Source organism: Clavelina lepadiformis, chromosome 9 (genome assembly GCF_947623445.1).
Source record: "Clavelina lepadiformis chromosome 9, kaClaLepa1.1, whole genome shotgun sequence".
Taxonomy (NCBI): domain Eukaryota; kingdom Metazoa; phylum Chordata; class Ascidiacea; order Aplousobranchia; family Clavelinidae; genus Clavelina; species Clavelina lepadiformis.
Genome location: NC_135248.1, coordinates 13,872,113 through 13,894,441, shown reverse-complemented (window position 1 = coordinate 13,894,441; position 22,329 = coordinate 13,872,113). Strand labels below are relative to the sequence as shown.

The 22,329-nt window shown below is 37.6% G+C and overlaps 3 protein-coding genes across 6 annotated transcripts; 2 read left to right on the top strand and 1 right to left on the bottom strand.

Moving 5' to 3' along the window:
- The first annotated feature begins 93 nt into the window (after positions 1 to 93).
- On the top strand, positions 94 to 22,329 carry LOC143471261 (uncharacterized). 3 transcript variants are annotated; one of them, XM_076969675.1, is made up of 12 exons: positions 94 to 956; positions 3,364 to 3,534; positions 15,078 to 15,255; positions 15,381 to 15,542; positions 19,531 to 19,719; positions 19,894 to 20,178; positions 20,315 to 20,502; positions 20,756 to 20,886; positions 21,129 to 21,274; positions 21,625 to 21,747; positions 21,835 to 21,954; positions 22,195 to 22,329. In XM_076969675.1, the coding sequence occupies exons 3-11, from the start codon at positions 15,217 to 15,219 to the stop codon at positions 21,949 to 21,951; spliced, it is 1,380 nt and encodes a 459-aa protein (XP_076825790.1). In that variant the 5' UTR covers positions 94 to 956; positions 3,364 to 3,534; positions 15,078 to 15,216; the 3' UTR covers positions 21,952 to 21,954; positions 22,195 to 22,329. The 3 variants fall into 3 exon arrangements, with proteins under 3 accessions (XP_076825790.1, XP_076825791.1, XP_076825792.1); XM_076969676.1 differs by lacking the exons at positions 94 to 956; positions 3,364 to 3,534 and adding an exon at positions 9,498 to 9,664; XM_076969677.1 differs by lacking the exons at positions 94 to 956; positions 3,364 to 3,534; positions 15,078 to 15,255 and having other exon boundaries at positions 15,414 to 15,929.
- Positions 3,769 to 5,983, bottom strand: LOC143471266 (uncharacterized). Its single transcript, XM_076969688.1, has 4 exons — positions 5,900 to 5,983; positions 5,138 to 5,824; positions 4,930 to 5,042; positions 3,769 to 4,809 (listed from the first exon to the last, which is right to left on the bottom strand). The coding sequence occupies exons 2-4, from the start codon at positions 5,799 to 5,801 to the stop codon at positions 4,384 to 4,386; spliced, it is 1,203 nt and encodes a 400-aa protein (XP_076825803.1). The 5' UTR covers positions 5,802 to 5,824; positions 5,900 to 5,983; the 3' UTR covers positions 3,769 to 4,383.
- Positions 11,825 to 14,028, top strand: LOC143471265 (uncharacterized). Of its 2 annotated transcripts, XM_076969685.1 has the most exons (4): positions 11,826 to 12,365; positions 12,434 to 13,217; positions 13,313 to 13,425; positions 13,542 to 14,028. In XM_076969685.1, the coding sequence occupies exons 2-4, from the start codon at positions 12,458 to 12,460 to the stop codon at positions 13,953 to 13,955; spliced, it is 1,287 nt and encodes a 428-aa protein (XP_076825800.1). In that variant the 5' UTR covers positions 11,826 to 12,365; positions 12,434 to 12,457; the 3' UTR covers positions 13,956 to 14,028. The 2 variants fall into 2 exon arrangements, with proteins under 2 accessions (XP_076825801.1, XP_076825800.1); XM_076969686.1 differs by having other exon boundaries at positions 11,825 to 13,217.

Genomic DNA, 22,329 nt, shown 5'->3' with positions numbered 1-22,329 from the left:
GATCGTAAATTTGTCAAACTCTGTGTCAAACTCTGTGAATGGGTCGGACTTCGCTCGGGAAAGAAAAGTGACGTCTCCGTGTGACGTAGTCATCTTCAAGCAAGAAATTGGTTTTCTTCAATAAATACCGTTCTTAAAATCGATTCTTTTACACTAAAGTAAGAGCGACGGAACGCGATTATATTTTGTCAATCGCGACCTGGTCGGGAATCGAACTCGGGATTTTTAGACAATGCAGTTCTCGTTTATCCTGATGCGCCACGCGAAGAATTGTTGAAATGATTCTTAAAAGTGACTTATATTTGTATTAGCTTGCATAGTTACGTAACAATTGTATTTGTTTGTCACATACGAGTTAATTGATTATGTAAACAACGCATATGGTTGTGCTATTTTGTTGTGATAATTTCGAGATTTCTTATCATAGAAACTTGTTCATTGGTTTTTCTTGATAAATTAATGTTGTTTTTCTATCACTGGCGATGAGTTTGATCTGTGGCGGTTGGCGTCATGTAACCGCCATCGCATGTAAGTTACTATTTCCTTTGATTTCTTTGTTTTACCGAATTTTTTACATTCCTTAGTTAATTAACGTTGATTGCTTTACTTTATATTGTGTTCACCGTCTGTAAATCCATTCAGTCGTTTATTTGTTTCTTAAATTCAATGCAATTCTATTCCCCACGTGTTGGCCGATTGATGTCTGCGAATGTGCTGCCGAGAAAGACACGCGACCTCATGATGAATCAAGAAGAGTTTTTCGTGCTCTCAGACTTGAGTAGCTCTTGGTTCTGACAGCGGTCGAGAAAGCTCTGTGAGTCGTCGTCCAAGTCGACTTTCACAATAGAAGAATATTCGCTGGAGAATGCGCAGAGAGCATCATTGTCAATGGGCAGAGACGGCCACAGATGAACCAGACTAAGAGTTTATTGCTCTCACTCATTATGGCGCTTTTGGTAAGGTTTGTAAATTATCGACCTGAGAGATTTTGTGAATCAAACAAACATATTTAACTGATAAACCGTCCTGGTTTATTTAACTACGGTCTCGATCGTAAACTGACTACAATGTGAGGTTGTTGCTTTGGGCGCTAAATTTTAGGGTGACAAAATATCGATTAATTTGTCACAGTAACAACTAGCTTACAGAAACACGTTTAGTTCCCATTGAATAGAAAATTACATCGTTTAATTACCATGAAAAAATATAAGTTTTAAACTTAAAGTTCTCTTGGCTAAAAAGTTTCCCGACCCTTGATTTAGATGAAAGCAGCAGCTACTTGATAACAGAACAATCTGCTTTGTGCTCTCCTGTCTAAAGGAAGCAGCTCAGACATGTTTTAACACTTCTCAGTAGCATTGAACGAAGCGATGGGCGCATAAGCACATGCGTACAATTTTCAGTTGCGTTTTCTGAAATTACGTTTATTTATAAATTTGACAACTTACAGGCTGTCACCGAGTTGATTTCAGAGTTTTTTTATCACTATCGTCGGGATTAGGGTTAGTTCGGATATCAATAATTTTTACTTTTCGGATAACGGATATATCCGTATATTTGGAATTTATCTAACCGGTTTACCGGATAATAACTGCAAAGTGAGACAATCGATTTCACGAGGTTTGCATGAAAAATGGATTGCAAAATCATTACGCAGTTTTATTGTAGATCTACGTACACGCGCAGTACGAGCGAATACGAGAAAAATCACGCAAACTTAATGTTCACTGCTTCTGCAACGCCCTCTTTATAAAGCACAATGCATCATTCAATCATTCATTATGCTTTCTTTGTGACGTGATAGTAAATTTCACTCGTGCATTTTACGAGTACCGTAGTTGAAAGTATAAGACAGGGGTCGGCAAACTGCGGCTCTCCGGCATGTTTTTTGTGGCTCTTCTAGTCGAATCGTAAAGTTTCAAAAAAATTGTATAGGCTACCAAGACTACCGTTTATGAACGTTTCTCTATTTTTCTTTTCCTTATTCAGGTCAGCATTCATGACAAGTTGTTAATTATTCAAATTTAATGATATTTTTCGATTGAGGAATACAGATATGGAAAAATTAAACCATATAACTATTTATGACGTCATAAGCTCTTATGACTTGGCTCGTCAGTAAAAATTGGGCTCAACCAAAGCGGCTCTCGGGTTCAAAAAGGTTGCCCACCCCTGGTATAAGGCAATAGAAGTGTGAACAAAGGTTTAATTGCGCTCAGCGGGAGTCAGCCTCTACGTAACAAAGAATGTTCAAACTTATTAAAAAGTGTAAAACGCATTAGCAACGATACTCTTTTAACCGGTTAACCCAGGGGTGGGCAAACTACGCCCCGCATGCGGCCCCCGGTCCTATTTTATGCGGCCCGCCGGCACTTGCAGAAACTCCTACTCATCACTTATTGTTTTAATTGAACAGGTTACATGACAAATTATTACCCTTTACGAGTGTGTTTTTCTCTTCACTTTCAGTGCGTAAACACACACACGTCAGTCGCGCATGTATTGCAACATGCTTTCAGCAACTAGCCGTACACTTCTCACGCATTGTTTGATTCAATCGTTTGATCATAAAATACAAATACGGTAGCGGCTACCGTAGGCCTCTGTGATGAAGATTGCGTAGCTTTAAACGTAACTGAGTGTGAAATGCAAAAATTGTGTTTAATATGAATATGCGTTTATTTGCACACCGGGTAAATTTTCCTACTTTGTAATGAGAGTGTGCGGCCCGCCGGCTGCAACATTTTTTCTAATGCGGCCCTCAGTACAAAAAGTTTGCCCACCCCTGGGTTAACCGGCAGATTTATATCCGGATATCAGATAGAAAAAAACCCTGCGGTTAACCGGTTAACCGCTATCCGGATAATCCAACCCTAGTCGGGATACGTCATTGGTAAGACCGTTGCCATATTTCAAGTTCTTTTACATAGGTTGGTTACTCGTTATATTTGGTTGATTTATTCTGGTTAACTTAAGCAAAACATCTATGACGACAATAGAGGATTTATTGCTGAATAATCTTTTATAATTAAGACTACCAGCGTATAGGGAGCTCATTGGGCAATAACCTCTCTCACGAACCCAATTTTAGGACTCATAGATCTTTTTACGTTTTTATTTTTTTCGTTCGTCGTATTTCCTTGTTTGCATGTGACAACGTTTTGGCTTTTACTTTATTATATTGTTGACTGGTATACGTCGTTAAAAAATTGTTGTACTCTCGTTTCAAAAATGTGAACTAAATTAACAGCTATTGTATTAGTAAAATGAAAGAATTTATTTCATAAACTCTGACGGAAACATTTTAACCGATCAAAGTCTTATAGAACAAGAACTAAGAAATTTCTTCGCATCGTTTTACAGTTGCCCCGCCAACAATGCAACACCTTACTCGGTACCAGATAAACTCGGTCGTATCCACACTCGAAATTCCCTCGATACTCGACCGGTTTAAGAAAGACGATGTCCGTTACCAAAAGCGCATCGACAGGAAGAAGATAGACAATTGGAGAGAATTGTGAGACGGTTGTCAAGGTAACTAGGAGTGTTATAACGAGCTGAACACAGGGTTAAAAATAGGCTGATCCGAGCGCGGCTGCTTGCAAAGCAATTCAGCAAACGAGGTAAATTGTGAGCAATTGTTATCTTTTGTGACTTTTTTAACTTAGGAGTCACTGATGTACCGCAATTGTACATGACAATAGTGACTGACACTAAAAACGCATGCAAAATACATATTTTGAAATTTATTTCATTATATTGGGTACACGTACTTGAATTCTACAAAATTACACACAAAATACGCACATTTAAAACAAGTTGGTATCGTACTACAAAGTTATACACACAAAATGGACATCTTCAAAGCCGGTCTAAATTGTAACATACTAGACAAAATGAATATGTATGCCACTAGTCTAAATCGCAATCTTCGAAAGGTTATTCTGGGTAAGAATTGAAGTGGTTGCCAACATCTGGATCATGCCTGACCTGCCCTTCCATAAAGCATCCATTATTTGGAAGCCATACCTATTAATTGTCGTTGAAGGGCGCTACATCGGGAATTTCCAGATACATTACCCGACCTTTCGGTGGCTGAAGCTCGGCGATTTTTGCAAAAGCTCGCGGGTTTCTCTGCGGTTGCTGGGTTGTTGTTGACCCACACAAAATCGCCAGAGGTCTTTGGAAGAGCTATTGCACAACCATACGGGCACTATAGACCGGCTCAATCAAGACACGACCGGTTTAAGAAAGACATTACCCAAGCGAAATACTACATGCTTAAAACAACATTATATCGTAGCTAAAAAGTTCACACACTAAACTGAAATCTTCAAAACAAGTTTAAATTGTACCTTAACATTCCGCATAAAATTAACACGTCTACCATCCGCTTTGATCGTTACCTTTAACTGGTGCCTGTTCTGAGTAATCATTGAAGTAGTTGGCGCCATCTGGATCATACGTGACCTGTTCTTCCACAAAGTCCACATTATTTGGTAACCACACCTCTTGATTGTCGTTGAAAGGCGCTACATCGAGAATATCGGAATGCATTACCCGATCTTGCGGTGACTGAAGCTCGGCAAATTCTTCTGAAGCTTCCGAGCTTCTCTGGGGTGACGACGTAATTCGTTCTTGCAGTCTGGGTTCGGTCGTCATATTTGAAGCCCTGGATGTATTGGAGGTGGACTCTGGGGAGTTATTTAAAGACTTGTCACTACGCGAGACGTCATCATTTGCTTCATGATTGCGATGATGCTTGCGTAACGAGCTGGGGTGGCTGTACTTTCGGTCGCATCCTTTATACTTTAAAGTAAAAAGTAAGAATCAATGCTTTTGGCCTAGAAGCCTAATTTCAGGTGACTTCGTTTGCAAAGAAGGTTTTAAATGAAAACATAAGAAAGCGAAACAGGAAATGTTGCTTACCTTGCAGGCAAAGGGTTTCCCTTCAATGTGCATGTAGCTGTGCTTTATGCGATCAGAACTGTTGGAAAATCGTCGATTACACCCAGGATATTCGCATAGAAACGGTTTGCGTACTGAAATAGAACAATGCAGACTTGAAAGCTCGTACTTCGTTAATGGAAGTGTAGAGAATGCCAGGAAAACCGCTTAGACTAAAATATTAAGTTACATGTGTGAATTCTTGTATGAATTATGCGATTTTCTCTCCGACTAAACCGCTTTCCGCACCAGGAGCATGCAAACGGTTTCTCTCCAGTGTGAACTCGGATGTGGTTGGTCAACTTGTACTTGGCCTTGAAAACTTTCAAATGACGTTTGCATTGACGCCAGTAGCAAGTGCGGTTGCTTTGCTCCGGTCCTCCGACGTGATCACAAGTGATGTGGTGGACAAACGCTTTCATGTCTTCGAAGATTAAACCGCACACTCTGCTGCCCTCCTGGCTCCGGATTATCCATTCGCACGCAGTCGGTTTCGAAAGTTGGTTGGAAAACGCTTTTTCTTTAGCGGCTGGTTGTTGAGGCTGTTGCTGTTGAGCTATTGGCGGCAACCGTAGGAAGTTTCGGGATTGGTGCTGATAGTTTGACGGTTGTTGCTGAAAGTTTGACGGTTGTGGCTGAAAGTTTGACGGTTGTTGTTGAAAGTTTGACGGGTGCTGCTGAAAGGTTGATGCGTCATATCCGGAATAAAATGCTGGCGTCGGCGTTGTCGGATAAGGATAGGCCTGATAGTTGACATAGGGATGCTGGGCTGAGAAAAAATTTTGAGGAGTTGTGTTAGCTCTTGGGTCGTAAGGAGCAGCTGGTGGGTGGTTATGTCCGTTCGGAGGATTCATATTCTCGAATAATTCACAAAAATCTTAAAACATAAAAACAATTAAAAGATATCACGATTATCTAATTTCTAACCATATAAATGTAGAAAGATATATACCTGTAGCAGACTCTTCAACCCATATCAGGTTGTATAAACTTTTACGATTACTTCTGTTTTAAATGGTATCTGTCGAACACTGACCAACTACTGGACACATCTGACTGGATCCTGGTCATTTATACCTGTCGTGATCTGGCTTTGCTTTTTTCTTATGACGAAGTTGCAATCAATTCTTTCTTTGTTTAACTTCCGCTCGTTGGTGATCGCTTTCTCACCATGTCACTTGCTGCGATTCCCAAATTCATAATTTACCTTCGGTCGCTAGTTATCGAGTCTACAATAAAGATAATGCCAGAACGAAGCACGGGTCCATCGATGACGTTGCATGATGTCACAATGGGCGTGAAAGTTGAAAATATTTGCACTTGCTGTGTTTATCAAGTTAAATGCAAGTTAACAACTACTTGCCAAAGTTCATAAACATCGGCCTAAAAAAAACCACTAAACGCTCTGAAAATATTTTGGTAACAAAGTTATATAAAAACCAAATTATTATTTCAACGCCCGTCGCTTTTCCCTTGTCATTGTCGGTTAATGCTAAACTTATACCAGAGCTTTTTAGTTGAGTTTTTGGTTTTAAAAATCGTCATTTTCGCATAAAGATATCTAAACAATTTTTAAAATATAAAAACAAAATTATTTTCATGAATTGAGAATATATCTGATCGGGTTGAGAATTCTTTCTATATTTAGCTCGTCAAAACCTGGCGAAATTGTTATAATTGTCGTTTTACTAAATTACCAAAAATCCTCTATCATAATCATCATCATAATTGGAATAATCGACTCAGTGTTTTTCGCCTTCCAAATCCTGGCATGACAGGAGACGTTTACCCCGGTTGGTGATTATCCCATTGTTACCTCACAATCTGTGTTTTCTGTCTGACCAAGACAACGCTTATTTACTTACTTGGTTTGAGATCTTTTGTCTGAATTTGACTTTCGTTAACTGTCACTTTTCTTTTTGTTTTAAAAGTTTCTTCTCTAAAAACTGTTTGTGTTTTAGCAGGTAAACTGTATGCACAAAACGAAACCAAATGTTGTGTTGAAGTCCACTGCTATGACGTAGTAATAATGAAAAAGTTATAAACTAGTTTGTTTTTTTGCTTTTTCCAGTTATCCCTATTTTAATACATTAATGGTGTATTATAACAATGGTAATGCAAACAACGCTGCGTTTGATAAATTTTTCTCCTTTTCAAAACGTTAACCGCTTTGTAACTTGACTTTTGCATTTTGCACTATTACAACAAGAACTTAATTTACAACTCTACTATATTTCAGCAAGAAATTAACAAATAAGAATGTTTTTTTTCAAAACTAATACATTTTTGTAATCGATCCGATATTCTGAGACGGACACTTTTAAATTGCAAGCCCTTAATTGTTACTGTATGCCCGTCAGATAGTCGCAATGATTATTACGTCATTATGCGCTTTCTTGTTTTATAGTTGTCCATGTTTATGATTTAGAGAATATGAACCTACAGGATACTCTTTTGAACTTGCAGACTGGAGTCTCAATCTTAAAGTTAAGAAATTTGTCCGATGGTTGCGCGACAATCAATTGTTTGTTTTCTCGTTGTTTGTTGCTCAAGGTATAAAATTGAACGAATATCTTCAAATGAATTTCTAATGTGTTGGTTGGTTGTAAGTGAAAACGGCCAATTCGACCTTCACTCAACGAAGCTCAATTTAAAGCCAAGTTAACTTTCTTGAAAATCAAGAAAAACTGTAACAAAACAACAACAACAAACAACAAGAAAACAACTAGGCCTATAATGAAATTTTTACGCTTTAAAACTAAAAACTAGTGCAGTGTACAGCTTTGTGCAAAGACTTAAAACACTACAGTACAAAGTTTTTACAATGACCGCCCAAATGTCTTTTCTCGGATAAGATTAAAAAGTTACATTTTTGGAGAGGTTAACAAAACACAAACCTTTGTGGCTGTAATTGTGTAATGTTTGATTTTTTGAATTTAGTCATTTGTTAGAGCGTGACAAAAAATTAAAAATTCATAGAGAAGAATATTGAAGTTTTTTGAAACTTTTTCTGGAATCTGAAGCATTGAATCATTGTTGGCAATAGTTGTCTTACATAGTTCACTTTCTAAATGCAAGGATTTCGATGCAAATTGACGTGTTTGTAAGATGTATTTTGTCATAATAACATCACAATGCCGTCTCTTGTTGTGTGTATAGTTTTTAAAAGTCGATCGCTCTCCCACCAGCTCACCTGTCGCGATTTCCTCAGCTCATTATTTACCTTCAGACGCTGCTTAAGTCACCTACACCTGCGCTTGGCACGCGTCCATCGATGACGTTGCGTGATGTCACAATGGTCGCGAAAGTAGAAATTATTTGCTCATGCTCATGCACGTTCAAATCAAACAAGACGCAATATCGTGAATACGCGTTCGTTTCAATTTCACGAAAACAAAATTTCATCCATGTGGGAAAAAAGTCAAAAGTACATTTATATAAATATCCAATATATTGGAATAAGTTCATCAAGATGTTAAATAAGATCGTAATTGTGTTTATTTTTGCATTGACAAAGTATATAAGGACTCGTTGCTTGGTTGAACATTTTAGGTCATTTTGAACTTTTTCGAATAATGCTGATTGCGTTCTTTTCTTAATACAGGAGCGCGTCCATGTTTGAAAACAGGTTAGAACATCATCAGATCTAAATTTAAAATTTGAATTTTTAGTCCAATATTAGTTAAATGTGCAGTTATTTCCTGAAATTAGATGCGACAAAAATTTGAAATTTGAAAATTGTAAATTTGATTTTCATAGCTTATCAAAATAAAACGATTTAAATAATTCCAAGAACTGAAGGCTGCTATAAATAATTTCCATAACTTCATCAATCAACTCAACTTGATTTACATGACGTAATTACCGTGTTCAGAATAATTCATTTATCCTCTTAATTGAGGTGATTTCTTGATTCCCTGATCTTACAGAACTTGGCTTGATAGTAGAGGATTATCACTGCTGGTGGTTGCCCTATTTCTATGTCACAGACTGTATTTTGCAGATGGTCGAGCGATCTTTTGTTTACTCGTGCGACCCAAAGTGCCCTGGGTAATTCTGTGTTTCACCCGCGATTTTGTTTTGTCTTTATGGTAAAAAAAGTAAAACAATTAAATCTTACAGTAAAATTATTCAAAGTACATTTCCAATTTTATGTCCATAACAATAGAAATTTTTAGTTTAAATAATTTAGTCGGGCAGAAAATACTACACGTTTTTTATTGACAAACAGCAAACGAAGAGCGAAAAGCTTCTTCTGGTTCCTGGGAAATAAGCCGTTGTTGCAAACGTTTGGAAGCTAAGAAATGGCTTATTAGTCATACAGAATAAAATTCCTTGGCCGATTTTACTTCGAATACCCACAGTTTTTAGAATACAAATCTTACTTCGTTATTTTACCAAATGTAATGATAATGTTCATTCATAGTGTTGCGGTACCAATTCGTCTCCAGTACATTATAAGATTTTTCGTTATAACAAAGTCACACAGACAAAAATTTTTTTTTACTTCTACTCCTCGATCGCCTTCCCACCAGGTCACTTGCTGAGATTCATTCAATTCATTATTTACCTAGTTATCGGGCCTGCTGTGTCATTTACACCTGGGGTTGGCACGTGTCCACCTATGACGTTGCGTGATATCACAATTGAGGCGAAAGTCGAAAATATTTGCACATACAGGACTGGATTGTATACGAGACGTGTTGCCCTAAGTAAGGTGTGAAGTTTGAATTTTCGTTCAACAATTTTATTTGAAACTGTGATCGTGAAAGACCCGTTAATGGTCACCAAAAAACTTTCTTTATAAAATTATTAAACCAGAATACTTTAAGTCGAAGTTAAAAAAGTCTCATTCAAATACTTTTGGAAAAAGACACTTTGAAGAAATGAATTTCTACAAATTATAAAATTTATCCAAACATTACAAGGTCATTAGACGATTTCAGAAGTCTAAGGCAATTTCAAAATTATTTTACCGATGTTCCATTTAGCTAATCTTGTCAAACCCTCACAAAACCAGAGTTTAATCAGCTTTAGTCATTATGATGTAACAATAGGGTAATCACCAAAACCGATAATCGTGTTTGAATGAGCGAAGTTGAACGACAAAAGGGAAGCGAGTAATTACGGTATTTATGGCGTCGTTTCAGTTTGGGAAATTTTAGGAAGTAATTATGGAATGGGGCATGAGATTTTTCTGAGCGTTAATTATTATCCACAAAAGATTTTCCGTTATTTGAACAAACGTCTTAATTTAAATTTATTACCATTTCGTATAAGTTAAAAATATAACTACATAACACATTGCTGCATACTTTAAAAAATTATCCTTTTTAAACTATAAAACCATTAAAAAATATTTTTCAAATTACTTTTAACAATTTTCTTCGTTAATTTAAACTTAAAAATATAAAATTGATCAACTTCCCAACAGCCAGTAACAAAGAAGCGATCACTTTTTAGACTAAAACTACAAATAAAACCAAAGTTCAACTTTCAAATCGTATATTTTAAAACAAAAACAGCGTTTTTTTTATACATAGTATGCTTTGAAAATTGTAAAATTATCCAAAACAGTTTCTCAGTTGGTTCCCAATTGGACAGCATTAATTTAAAGTTTGTTCCAGAAATTATAATAAAAGATCTTAGGCAATATTTTTAATTTCGTTGTTTAGACTGACTCAAATTGTCAAAAATATTAAAATTCGTTAAAATTAAGGAAATTAAAACTGTTAAAATCTGGCTTTGTGACATTATGTATATTTCGTATAGTGAAAATAATCCAGTTTAAAATATATATATACAAGCCCAAACATTTTGAACTTTCGCGCATATTGTGACATCACGCAACGTCAACGATGACTCGTGCTGGGTGCCATTGCAGACTAGATAAAGACTGGTTGTAGGCAAACAATGGGTTTTGTGGAAATCGCGACGCATATGAGCTCGTGGGAAAGCGATCGTTGATCGGAAGTTTAAGAAACGAATACGGGACGTCATTGTGATGACGACACAAAGCAGAATTTTGTGTAAAAATAATTAAGTTGTAAAATTAGAAACTGATGTGTTTGAAGAAAATGTTGAGGTAGATGTTTCAATGCAACAAAACCAACCAAGTAAGCTAACTTCTAAACTTCTGTTATATTTCATTGTCGAGAATATTTCAACATTTCAACAGTAATGTAAAAAAGTAATGTAAAAAGTATTGCTTTTTTTACATTTTCATAATTTCTATTCTTCAGAGCATTTTTGTTTTGATAAACGGGGAAAGGCTTTTAAAAGAGCAAGAAAATAAACTTAATACATTTCCAGTTACATTTGCAACGAAAATTGGAGTGTACCGAAATGATTTGCTTTTTGTGCGAAACCTTCTTAAACTTTCTAAACAAAAAATCAAGTGAAAGTCAAATTTATTCAATGACCCCCCACAATCAACTAAACAACCGGTATCTCGATGCCCGGATAACACTGATTGTGGCGCCACAATAGGCTAATCAGCTAGTTAGTGATAAATGTTCTCCATGAAGTTAAGTTTTTTGAAAGTTGTGAGACAAAGGGAAACGAATAATTACATCATTAATTAAGATAATTAAACATTTCCATCGACATCAACTACCATTGAATGATGTTCAATGAAAACTAATATGAAATAATTTCTATGCACCGACCTAAAGAAACAGAAAAAAGATAAAAGTGAAAATTTTGTAAAAAGTATGTTATATTTTTTGCAAGTTGACTTGTAAATTTAATTGATATTTTGCAAATTTTTTTGTCTTCTAATTCCAAGCAAAAATACAGCATACAATTGTACATTATAACTTTTTAATCACAAAACACAACCAATCAAAGCAACAGCGATAAAAAATAGAATTCATTAAGCAGGTAATGGGTTAAAATAATAACGCTGATACCGAAATGTACTTTGCGTAAGTTACGTCTCAGTTCTTCACCTTTCATCTGGTTTCAAACAAACAAATGAGAGTAAAAATGTTTAAGTTTATCTCAAAAAGTGCTCAAAACATTGTCTTCCACCGGTTAATCCTGCAAGTGCAAATATTTTCAACTTTCACGCCCATAGTGACATCATGCAACGTTATGGATGGACCCGTGCTGCGTCCTGGCATTATCTTCGTTGTAGACTCGATAACTAGCGACCGAAGGTAAATTATTATGAGTTTGGGAATCGCAGCACGAGACAAGGTGAGAAAGCGATCGTCAACGATCGAAAGTTAAACAAACAAAGAATTGATTGCAACTTCGTCATAAGAAAAAGGCAGAGCCAGATCAGGTCAGGTATAAATGACCAGGATCCAGTCAGATGTGTCCAGTAGTTGGTCAGTGTTCGACAGATACCATTTGAAGTAGAAGTAATCGTAAAAGTTTATACAACCTGATATGGGTTGAAAAGTCTGCCAGAGGTATGTATCTTTCCACATTTATATGATTAGATAATCGCGAAATTTTTTATCAGTTTTTATGTTTTCAGATTTTTATGATATAAATCAAGCCAATGCATCCAACAGCTTTTACCAACCGTCCGTGTGATCATTATGACTCAAGAATTAACCTGAACCCCCAAAATTCTTTCTCGGCTACCCAACAACTATACCCCAGCTCTCAGGCCTATCTTTATCCGACAACACCCACGCCTGCATTTTATCCCGAATATGACGCCACAAGAAATCTTCATCAACCTCCACCGCTATCATCCGGCTATCAGCATCCTTATTACTTTCAACCTCAGCAAACTCCGGTGCAATATCAAGATCTACAACAACCTTCAGCCATTCAGCAACAATCATCAACCTTTCAGCAACAACCAACAACTTTTCGACAACAATTGCTAAAGGTTCCAGAACATTCATCATTCTTTCTACAACAACCATCAACCATTCCACATCAATCATCAATCACTCTACAACAATCATCAGTTTTTTTTAAAGAAGCGTTTTCCAACCAACTTTCGGAACCGACTGCGTGCGAATGGATGATCCGGAGCCAGGAAGGCAGCAGAATGTGCGGTTTAATCTTCGAAGACATGAAAGCGTTTGTCCACCACATCACTTGTGATCACGTCGGAGGACCGGAACAAAGCAACCACACTTGCTACTGGCGTAACTGCAAACGTCATTTGAAAGCTTTCAAGGCCAAGTACAAGCTGGTCAACCACATCCGAGTTCACACTAGAGAGAAACCGTTCGCATGCCCCGTCTGCAGTAAGGGATTTGGTCGGAGCGAAAATCTCAAAATCCATATAAGAACTCACACCGGTAAGATAATATTTTACTTCAAGCGTTATACTTAGCATTTTCTGCACTTTCATTAACGAAATACGAGCTTCGAAGTTTGCACTGTTCTATTTCAGGCGAAAAACCGTTTCGATGCAAATATCCTGAGTGTGATCGACTATTTGCCAACAGTTCTGATCGTAAGAAGCACAGCTACATGCACAATAAAGGAAAGTTATATGTTTGCAAGGTAAGCAACATTCCAAGTTTCGGTTTCACATGTTTTAATTTAAAGATTTTTGCTTAGTAAACGAAGTCAGGTAAAATTTTGATTTTAAATATTGATGATTGCCTTTTACTTTAAAGTACAAAGGATGTGATCGCAGCTACACCCACCCCAGTTCGTTACGTAAGCACATACGTATGCACAAAGCAAACGGTGACGTCATGAGTAGCAATAACTCCCCAATCATCTTTCCTCGAACCCCGTCGTCAGAAATGACAAGTAACTCAACTGCTGTTGAAGGTCCTGACGTCACGTCGATCCTCCAGTCGCTCATGTCATCTCCAGAACCGGCTCAATCTGGCATCGACTACGAGTTAAATGACTTCAGTCAAGGATTTAGATTCAACGAAATGCTGTCTGGCGAAGTGGATTCTTTATGGCCTCTGGATGATGACCTCAACCAGCGAGCAGATTTCTTACAGGATTATTCTTCCGGCTGCTCTCAGTCACCCAACCAGTCATTGCCCTCATTTGACCCCATATTCGGTGTTTAATTTTTTGAAATTTGAATTAACTTGGATATGTTAAACCTGGTGCCTTTTCTACATAGGCTACCTGTAAATATCATGTGTGTTATTCTAAAATAAAGATCATTTTGACAACTATTTGCTGCCGTTTCTGTGATTAAAATTTCCAGGCGAATAAGTGTTTAAGTTATCAGATTCTTTCAATAACTTTTCCCTTTCAAAATGACACAACGTTTTTCAAGTTCTAGTCCCTATAAGGTGACTGGAATTGATTCTCACCAATTGACTCACTAGTGATAAGGCCGATGGGTAAAGCCGATGGCCCAGAGATGTGCTAAGGCCGTGGGAATTTTTTCTGCACTCTGAACGCGATTCCGCATGTTAATGCATTCGTACAAGATTAAACTTTTTCTCACACCTCAAATGTGTCGACCTGCTGGGCACTGCAGGGTAGTCTAGGTTTAGGCTATGTTACGTCACACAATGTCTACGGTTAATTTGAATTGTGGTTCCGAACAATGCTTTTATCGTACTTAACCGAATTTAAGGTGGCTTGGTGATGCTTCTGCACCCATAACAGAGAGATAACAATTAGTTTTAAAAACAGCTTTGAAGACTTTTCAGCAATCGGCAAAGTGAGACTTTAAAAAAATATTGACTTTGTGGACGACAAAGAACTAAAGGACCAACTATAAGCATATTATTTTGAAATATGGAGTGTTGGATATTCATATTGGTACGCTTAAATATATGGTCAAAAAAGGCATTACAGTCAATTAATTACAATTGACTGATGGATCTCAGTATGACGTGTTCATTGTACAGACAGGTGCAAATACTTGTGCGTATCGAGCCAGGTTAAATATCGTTTGTAATGACTTGCCATTTCATGCTGAGACTGCGTTACCCTGCCGACCTCCCTGAAGCAATCGCACTCGGTGTTCATTATTTTTTACTTTGGCAAAAAGAATTTTTTAACAGATTATCAAGTGATATCTCAGGTGTAAATACAGCAACTCTGTTGTATGCTTGCATAAGCTGACTCTATATTTCTCACGTAAAGCAGACTGGCTTGGTTATCCAAGCAAACCAGTTTTTGATAATAACTACCTTAAAATCAATCGAAGTTGATCGTTTATTTTTTATCAGAAACGAGAATCATCTTCGTTCATTGGATGTCACTGTCTACCAACTAGCGGACAAAGTTTCACTCCTTAACGTCACCGTTTTCTATCAACGCGCTGACTTCGATGAACTGGAAAAGTTTTCCGAATCAAATCGTGAACTGATGTACAGTTTCGCCGAATCCCTAACGTTACGACAGGAGGTAAATTAACTGTATTTAACTTCGGTATTGTATTATGTATTATTGTATTGTATTCGGTATACTGTATGTATTTGAAACGGTCACAATTCATTGTATTTTAAGATGTCTATGTTAAATTTTTACAGGAATTCACAACTTTCAAATCAGCAACAGAAAATCTCATCAGTGGCATTCAACGTGAGCAAGATGGCTTTGAACTTGAAAACCACAAAGTTAATGAGACACTAGGCTCGCTAACACTGTGGAAAGAAAATGTCAATGGAGATTTGGATTCGGTCGGAGACACGGTTTGTTTATTTGTTATTTTTAGAAGAGCATATTTAAGCTTGCGTTATAGCAGGCTTCAGAGTGTGGCTGTTTTCAGCAAGATCCTGGGCGTAATGAACAACCAAAAATAACAATTGCGGTGTGCGAAATTGCTCAGAAGCAATGGAAGTGCGCAATTACAGAGTAATCTACACAGTTTGACTTATTTTATTCTTTATATCAATTGCAAATTGAGTGCGCAGAAGTTCTGTCCAAAGTGCAAAATAACGCCACCATAAATGCGGCACTGAGCTCATCAAAAGCAGTATTGAGTGCGCCTATGCCAAAATATGCAGTCTGGATATAACCTACTTCATGCATGTGGTAGGCTAGATAATGGACATTCAGACATTGCAGAATGTACAAAGGTATGAAGTATTCCAGTATTTTGAAATTAACTGACATAGAGAATAGGCTATATTTACAAGAAGATAAAATTAGAAGTGTGGCAGCTGCACGCACGAAATTGATCAATGTTTAGGCCAAGGTGTTTGGGGTTGATCTGTGGCGGCCTGGGTGACCTTTGTAAAATCATTACGACATTCTTAGAAATGTGTTTTCCAGAACAATTGGAGTTTTTAAACCTTCAGTTCCGCCACATCATTCTTAGGAAGGAGTTTTCCAGCTAGTAATTGGAGTTTATAATCTTGCTTTTCAGAACACTGCAAACTACCGTTGGTATATTTGTAAACTTGCTACGAATAATTTCGTGTGAAAGCTCCTTATTTGTACGTTGCCAAGTCGCTTCCAAGAAACTGCAAACGCACTGTTTTTCTCGTTCACACGCTTTGAAATGTTCATGCTTTTTTGTCATATATTTCCGCCACATCGCAGCACGTTTTAAAAAGCTCGAACTTCTGTGCGAGACTCCGGAGAGCCTCAGACACAAACGGTGACGCAGACGTGAATCAGTAGACATCGTGCAAACAGTCGCATGACTTGTGTTCTTGGTTATTTGTAATGTTGAGAAAGTGTACAGCACCTACAATAAAAGCCTTTTCTGGCAAACGGTATTTGTCATAAAATAATAAGAACGCATCGCCGTCAATAAGGTTAGAGAATTCTAACCGCACGCAACAATAGAGTCAGATACTAAATGTAGTAGGTTAACTAAGTCAATAACGTAAGCTAAGACCGATAAACTCTGCATCTGCATCTGTATCTGTCGGCATCAAACCTCTGCATTCCAACAACCCCAACCTCTACAGATCAATGTTTGGGGTCTAGTGCAGAAGTGCACAACCACAGGATGCATTTGTATACTAGACACCAGACCTATACTAGACCCCAGCTACCCAAATTGTGACGTCGTCTGGTTGTGCACTTCTGCACTAGACACGTATTTTTTGTCTTCACATCGATTGATGGTTAGTAAACAAACAAAGAAAAGCTGGTTGTTTATAATAATAAATAAAAACGAGTTGAGGCTTCGGTCCTGTATTGGAAAGCTTGCATTTAGCGCGAGCAGATTTACCCCAAAAACATAGGGTAGGCACACTCCTTGAATGGTGGTATCTACTATGTTTTACCTCTCGCCAATATTGAAGCTTTAATTATTTTCCTCACCAACCAGGCTTAGTCCAATTTTTAGTTTAATAAATAGAGCCGATTGGAAATCCGTTGGTTTGCGCTTACAATTTTTTTTGTGACGTCATGCCAGAAAGGCTGAGGCGTAACTATCTTTGTTCCTTTGCCATGCCGGAGATTTCTGGCATATCATACAAACTTTCCATAGAGGACTTCCAAAATTTGCACTCACAATTTCTCGTCAAAAACCCCAGTACTTTCTACAGTCGGTACAACAACTATAAACAGCACAATATTGCCGTGGTTCCCAACGCATGGGTCGCGACCCAAAGTTGGGTCGCCAGGTTATTGTTTTGGGTCGCTTGCTTTTTAGGCATATTGTATCTTGAGCGAAAAATTACAATAAAAAAATTGAAAACTTAAAGAGATCACAAAACTTGAAAATATATACTCCAAGACATGAAGCATTTTATGTCGTGAAATGAGAAAGCTGTTCTGCGTGACGCTTGAGTAATTTCGCATCAGTTGCATTTTGTCGTATAAAGAGCTCCCGCAGTGAAAAAATTTTGAGCGCGTCGTGTGAACTTTTCATGCAATCCGCAAATGATCCAAACTGTGTGAATAAGCCTGTTGAATTTTTTAAGAGTAAGTTGAAATCGATTCAAGATCAAAAAAGTACTGTTAAAAATACCGTTGCTGTTTAATCTTCGTATGTTGCGGCCTATCAAATTGCTAACCAGAAAAGCTACAGAAAGTGAGAATTTGATAATGCCAGTTATGAAAGAAGTAGTAAAAATATAATGATTGGTGAAAAAGAAAGTGAAAAGTTAAATGCAATTTCTTCATCCAACAACACAGTGAAAAGACGCAAAGTAGACATGGCTGATGATGTTCTTGAGCTGATTCTTATCCAAGTGAAGGAGTCTCCCTTTTATTCCATTCAATTGGATGAATCTGCCGACATTGAATGTTTGCCCCAACTTTCCGTCTTTATCAGCTTTATCAACAATGAAGCTGTATGAATGAAGATATGCTATTTTGCAAACCACTAAAACTGCACACCAAAGGTGAAGATATTTTTCAATTGTTGGATTATTTCTTTACGGAGTATTCCATTCCTTGGGATAAATGCGCGGTCATTTGCACCGATGGCGCAGTAGCTTGTTCTAGCATCAAGTCTGGTGTGTTAAAACGAATCAAAAACGAAGTCCCAAATGCTTTGTGGACTCATTGCTTTCTCCACAGAAAGGCTGTTGCTGCAAAAAATATGTCTCAAGTGCCGCACGAAGTGTTGAATAATGTTGTGCAGTGTGTAAACTTCATCAAAGCAAGGCCACTAAATCAGCGTTTGTTTTCGTTTTTGTGCACTGACACGGATTCGGATTATCAAACTCTGCTGCTGCACACGGAAGTGCGATGGTTGTCACGAGGTCGTGTCTTAAAGCGAGTTTGTGGTTTACGGGAGGAGATTGCTATCTTCCTGAAGCAACACAACTATGTAGGATTAGCCGAGAAGTTTTTGGAAAGAAAATTTCAACGCAAAAGTTGCTTACCTTGCCGATATATTCAACTGTATGAATTCTCTAAATTCTCGAAATTGTTTTACGGTGATTGATCACGCCGACAAAGTTTCTGCTTTCCACAAAAAACTCATACTCTGGAAAATTTATGTCACTAGAGATGAGTACGATATGTTTCCTGAGCTAACGCAATATATTTGTGGCAAGGAAGTTGATATCAAGCAAACTATAATTTGACACTTGGAACAACTTACCCAAACTCTTGTGCACTACTATGGTAAATCTCCAACACCTAATAGCCAAAATGATTGGATAATAATTGATCCATTTTCTGGAAAGGACCTGTCTCAACTTCCCATCCATGTAGCAGAACAGTTTATGGACATGACGACATAAGCAGAAAATCGTATTCCTTTTGCGTCCTTCAAAGACAAATACCCCAAATATTCTGCAAATATCCACTTTTGGGTATCCATGCTCAAAGTGTATCCCATAGTTTCAAAATATGTGATTCAAAAACTGATTCCATTTGCAACAACTTGGCTTTGTGAGACTGGATTTAGCGCCATGTGTGCATTGAAAACTAAACAGCGAAACCGTCTGAAAGTTGAAGCCGATTTGCGGCTATGCTTAAGTAAAATAAAGCCTCAATTTCAAAAACTCACTGACAACAAGCGAGCACAGTTATCTGATTAGTGTGATATATGAATTGATAAACATATTATTTTCAGAAAAATTTTCTGCTTTTGAAGTGCTGTGTATTTGCAACGCAATCTTGTTTAACTTTTAAAATCTTACGACAATTTACTTGGGTCGCAAGATTTTAAAAATCTGAATTTTTTTAAAAAATGGGTCGCCTTAAAAACGTGTTGGGAACCACTGTTATAGGCTACATGTAAGCCTTAACATAACAATTTTACAGTTGGAATTTCTCGATGCTCGCGTTGAATTGATAGCTGGTGCGTTGAACCAAATTGCGATTCTTGACGAAGATGTTTCCAACTTCAACAATAGCTTGGCTCAAATCAATGGGTCAGTGAGGAGAAATGCCGAAAGATTTGCTGAATTGAAAGATTCCGTCTCAGCTGCTGGAAATCTTATCACAACTCTTGTAAGTTATGAAGCTGAATATTCAAACCCAATGTGGAAAACACAATGGCTGGACTTTTTAACTTTGTGATGTAAATTAAAATATTTAATTAAGTTTTTACAAACAAAATGAAACAATAATTGTAAGTCGAAAACATACCGTTCACAATTTCTTGTTTTTTTTATTGTTTTACAGCAAAATGAGAAGCAGGTTTCTGAAAAGAATCTTCAAGACCAACAAACTAACCTTAGGACCGAATTCGATGTTCTTCGTGAAAATGCTCTGAATTGCACTGAAATAGAAGATGAAGTTTCTCAGCAAATTAACAGTGTCGTATCTGATGTATGGGATAACATAACAAACATAAAGTCAATTGTTAACGACCTTCGAGAATCGATGGGCGACCAACAAACGGTATTAACGACCGTGATAAATGAGGCAGTTAACCAACAAACAGCTGTAGATGATCTACTATGGAAGGTACGCTTGAAATTGCATAAATTGTTAAGTTAACAAATACACGTAACGTGTAAGATCACATAACACCAACTCTGCATCTAACTCAATGCTAAGAGTGTTGAAGCAAAAAAGAAAAATTATCTTGTTTGTATTAAAGGTCGCCCAACAGGATGTCATGTTATCGACACTGAACACAACTGATCTTTCCATCCAAAAGAAACTAAAAGAACTACAAGCAGAGGATAAAAGCACTTCAGGTGCCATCTCAGAGCTAAGAAATTCAGCATCCGAGAAAGACCAAGCGATCCAGTCATTAGAGACAACGCAATGGAATATACAGTCAAGGTAGAACATAACCAGGACGGTACCAACACATTATCATTATACATGGGGCCCATGTACATACACCTATGCACAGAAGTAATTCTACTTTACTGTCAAAAAAGAATAAGATTTGCCAAGGATTCCTATATTTTGAGATGGGTTCAATTTACGATTAATTTACTTTTCATCAGGTCCATGTTATTGTAAGAGGCTTTTATGATGTAACAAAAATGATAATGATATAATATTATGATAATGAGATTCCTCCTGCTAGAATGAATGAATTGACATCACGGATGGAGAGCACGGAGGATCAAGTGAGCTTGATGGAGGCAAGATTTAGTGGATCCCAGGGAAGACTGATATCTGCCACCAGGGACGTCCAGCGCCAAATCGGAAAACTTGGTAGAAATTTGTTAATTATTGTAATAATAATTTTTGTTTGTTACTGCTCCATTATTTGTCGGCCTAATTGGATCGACTGCAACTGGACTTTGCTTCTTTCCGTAATATCCATGCTCTATTTAGGTACTTAAGTCAATGTTACCACAGAAGCCTATTTTGCAAAGTTGCTTACAGCTAAGTTCCGACTAATCATGCGTGACTTCACAACTGTGATTGTAACATGTATTATGATGTCACTGCAGAGAACAACGTCACGAGTATTGTGAACCGAATGACATTTATCGAGTATGATCAGGATAACGCTTACAACGTCACTTCCACTTTATTTGAGACGATCCGGGAACAAACGAATCAGATCAGCATCCTGAACCAATCTCTGGCGTTTGGAGTAAGTTATTTTGGGTGGTTGGGATTCAAATATTTTAACATCCGGTTCTCTCACTAGCAGCATGCCATATTGACCAGGGGCCGATATACACATGGGAATGTATATATACGCTTGTTGACAACCGGTTCGTGGGGGTCATTGAAATTCCAAGAACCGGCTGAATCCCACCCCTGTATATATGCCTACCACGTGCTTGCCTGTAAGCTTGCTTTGTGTAGAGCACATGCAAACTGGTGGAAACTGGCTTCATCCCACCAGGGCTTAGATCTGCAAGATTTAAATGTAGACTGTAGAACGTTGTGAAAGGCAATATTGCATTTTTGGAGTATTGAAATATTTTTCCTTTTCAGCCAATGGACGTCTTCGCCAGTTTTGCCTCCACCATAGCCACAATCGAACAATCAGTTTTTGATGTCAATGAAACTCTCAGTGCTGAGGTTACTGGCATAGCAGCACTCCTAGTGGATTTCCAGGTAAGATTGTGTTGTGCGTTGAACAGCACATTTATCACCCATGCTTATAAATTGACAACACACGGACAATGTTTTATTTCAAACCAGTTGGCTTTTGACACGTCTGGCCGCCAGATGGAGCGCATGAGCAATGAAATCGAAATTATGGAAGCAAACTCCACCAATTACTTTGATTATTTCTCCACCGCTTTGGATTACTTGTGACAGGTCAGTGCTAGAACAACCACGAATAAAATTTTATAAACTTATTATAATAATATTAAGATATTAATTAGCAAACGTACATAATTACAAATGAATAGAATCCTTTTGAATATTATTAGAACTGTGCACGGACTGACTGCATAGTTTGCTATGATGTCTATTTGCCTCAGCTGTCTCAAGCATTAACTTAACACTTATAGTAGCATCCTGTATATACTAAATCCTTTGTTTATTTTTCTGTAGATCGCGAGAGAAACGAACGACGCTGTCGGTGAGAACAGAGATAGAGTCCGGGTCCTGAACAGCACCATGCTGTTGCTTCAAGTTCTCGTGCCCGCCTACATCCAGAGATTTCAGCCGGACAAACAAAACGACACC

What these genes read in the sequence shown, in the direction of transcription:
- LOC143471266 (XM_076969688.1), bottom strand. Translation starts at nt 5,801, where the DNA reads ATGAATCCTCCGAACGGACATAACCACCCACCAGCTGCTCCTTACGAC. An exon ending in TCATACAAGAATTCACACAT is followed by an intron (nt 5,043 to 5,137) that starts GTAACTTAATAT and finishes GTTCTATTTCAG; the next exon opens with TACGCAAACCGTTTCTATGC. An exon ending in GGAAACCCTTTGCCTGCAAG is followed by an intron (nt 4,810 to 4,929) that starts GTAAGCAACATT and finishes TTTACTTTAAAG; the next exon opens with TATAAAGGATGCGACCGAAA.
- LOC143471265 (XM_076969686.1), top strand. Translation starts at nt 12,458, where the DNA reads ATGCATCCAACAGCTTTTACCAACCGTCCGTGTGATCATTATGACTCA. An exon ending in CCATATAAGAACTCACACCG is followed by an intron (nt 13,218 to 13,312) that starts GTAAGATAATAT and finishes GTTCTATTTCAG; the next exon opens with GCGAAAAACCGTTTCGATGC. An exon ending in GAAAGTTATATGTTTGCAAG is followed by an intron (nt 13,426 to 13,541) that starts GTAAGCAACATT and finishes TTTACTTTAAAG; the next exon opens with TACAAAGGATGTGATCGCAG.
- LOC143471261 (XM_076969675.1), top strand. Translation starts at nt 15,217, where the DNA reads ATGTACAGTTTCGCCGAATCCCTAACGTTACGACAGGAG. An exon ending in CCCTAACGTTACGACAGGAG is followed by an intron (nt 15,256 to 15,380) that starts GTAAATTAACTG and finishes AAATTTTTACAG; the next exon opens with GAATTCACAACTTTCAAATC. An exon ending in GCGCCAAATCGGAAAACTTG is followed by an intron (nt 20,887 to 21,128) that starts GTAGAAATTTGT and finishes ATGTCACTGCAG; the next exon opens with AGAACAACGTCACGAGTATT.